The sequence below is a fragment of the Penaeus monodon genome, chromosome 28 (genome assembly GCF_015228065.2).
Source record: "Penaeus monodon isolate SGIC_2016 chromosome 28, NSTDA_Pmon_1, whole genome shotgun sequence".
In the NCBI taxonomy this organism is placed as follows: Eukaryota; Metazoa; Arthropoda; class Malacostraca; order Decapoda; family Penaeidae; genus Penaeus; species Penaeus monodon.
This window is the reverse complement of record NC_051413.1, coordinates 331,249-331,840: the sequence shown is the minus strand read 5'-3', so window position 1 is coordinate 331,840 and position 592 is coordinate 331,249. Positions and strand designations below refer to the sequence as shown.

At 37.3% G+C, this 592-nt stretch overlaps 1 protein-coding gene across 1 annotated transcript in view; it reads right to left on the bottom strand.

Annotated features, from left to right (window-relative positions):
- Positions 1-6: 6 nt before the first annotated feature.
- Positions 7-592, bottom strand: part of LOC119591239 (beta carbonic anhydrase 1-like) — a 3,643-nt gene continuing 3,057 nt past the window's right edge. Inside the window, exon 5 of the mRNA XM_037939946.1 lies at positions 7-512. Coding sequence (XP_037795874.1) covers positions 225-512 — 288 coding nt within the window. The 3' untranslated portion in view covers positions 7-224. The remainder of the gene's footprint in view (positions 513-592) is intronic.

Below are 592 nucleotides of genomic sequence, written 5' to 3'. Positions count from 1 at the left end.
GCACGCTGAACTTCCAAAGCAAAAGGTTTGAAATAAATGTTAATAAAAGGGGAGTGGAATGGCAGAAACTGTACAAGCAATATTGTAAAAATGTTTTGTTTGCTTGATGAAAAATAGTAAAAACAACTACAAAAATAGCTATGGAATTCTCTTTCTGCATTGATCCTGGTCCATGACCTACTACTCACCTTTAAAAAAAAGTATATATATCATAGCTATAAGAATTATGTGTAATATTTTGAAACTTCTTCTAGGAGCTTCTCTATGTTACCTTCATTGACGTCCACGAACATCTTTTGCTGTCGACTAAAGTAATAAATGTCGCCAGTGTAAATATCAAACCATAAGGCATGAATGTAGACCTTGCCTCTGAGTAGTCCCTCGCGCATGAAGTTGTAACTGGCGATGTTCTGGAGCTGTTGTAGGGTGTTCACTTGTGAGAGTTTGTCCTCATCGGAAAAGTGATTTTCTGGGTCTATGTAGGCGACAAATCTTCGCATTGGGGTTTCAGCCTGACGAAGATTTCAAGAAGTCTCATGAAAACCTTGCAAAAGTTACACGTTGCATCCTTCTAGAAATATTCTCATCTTAA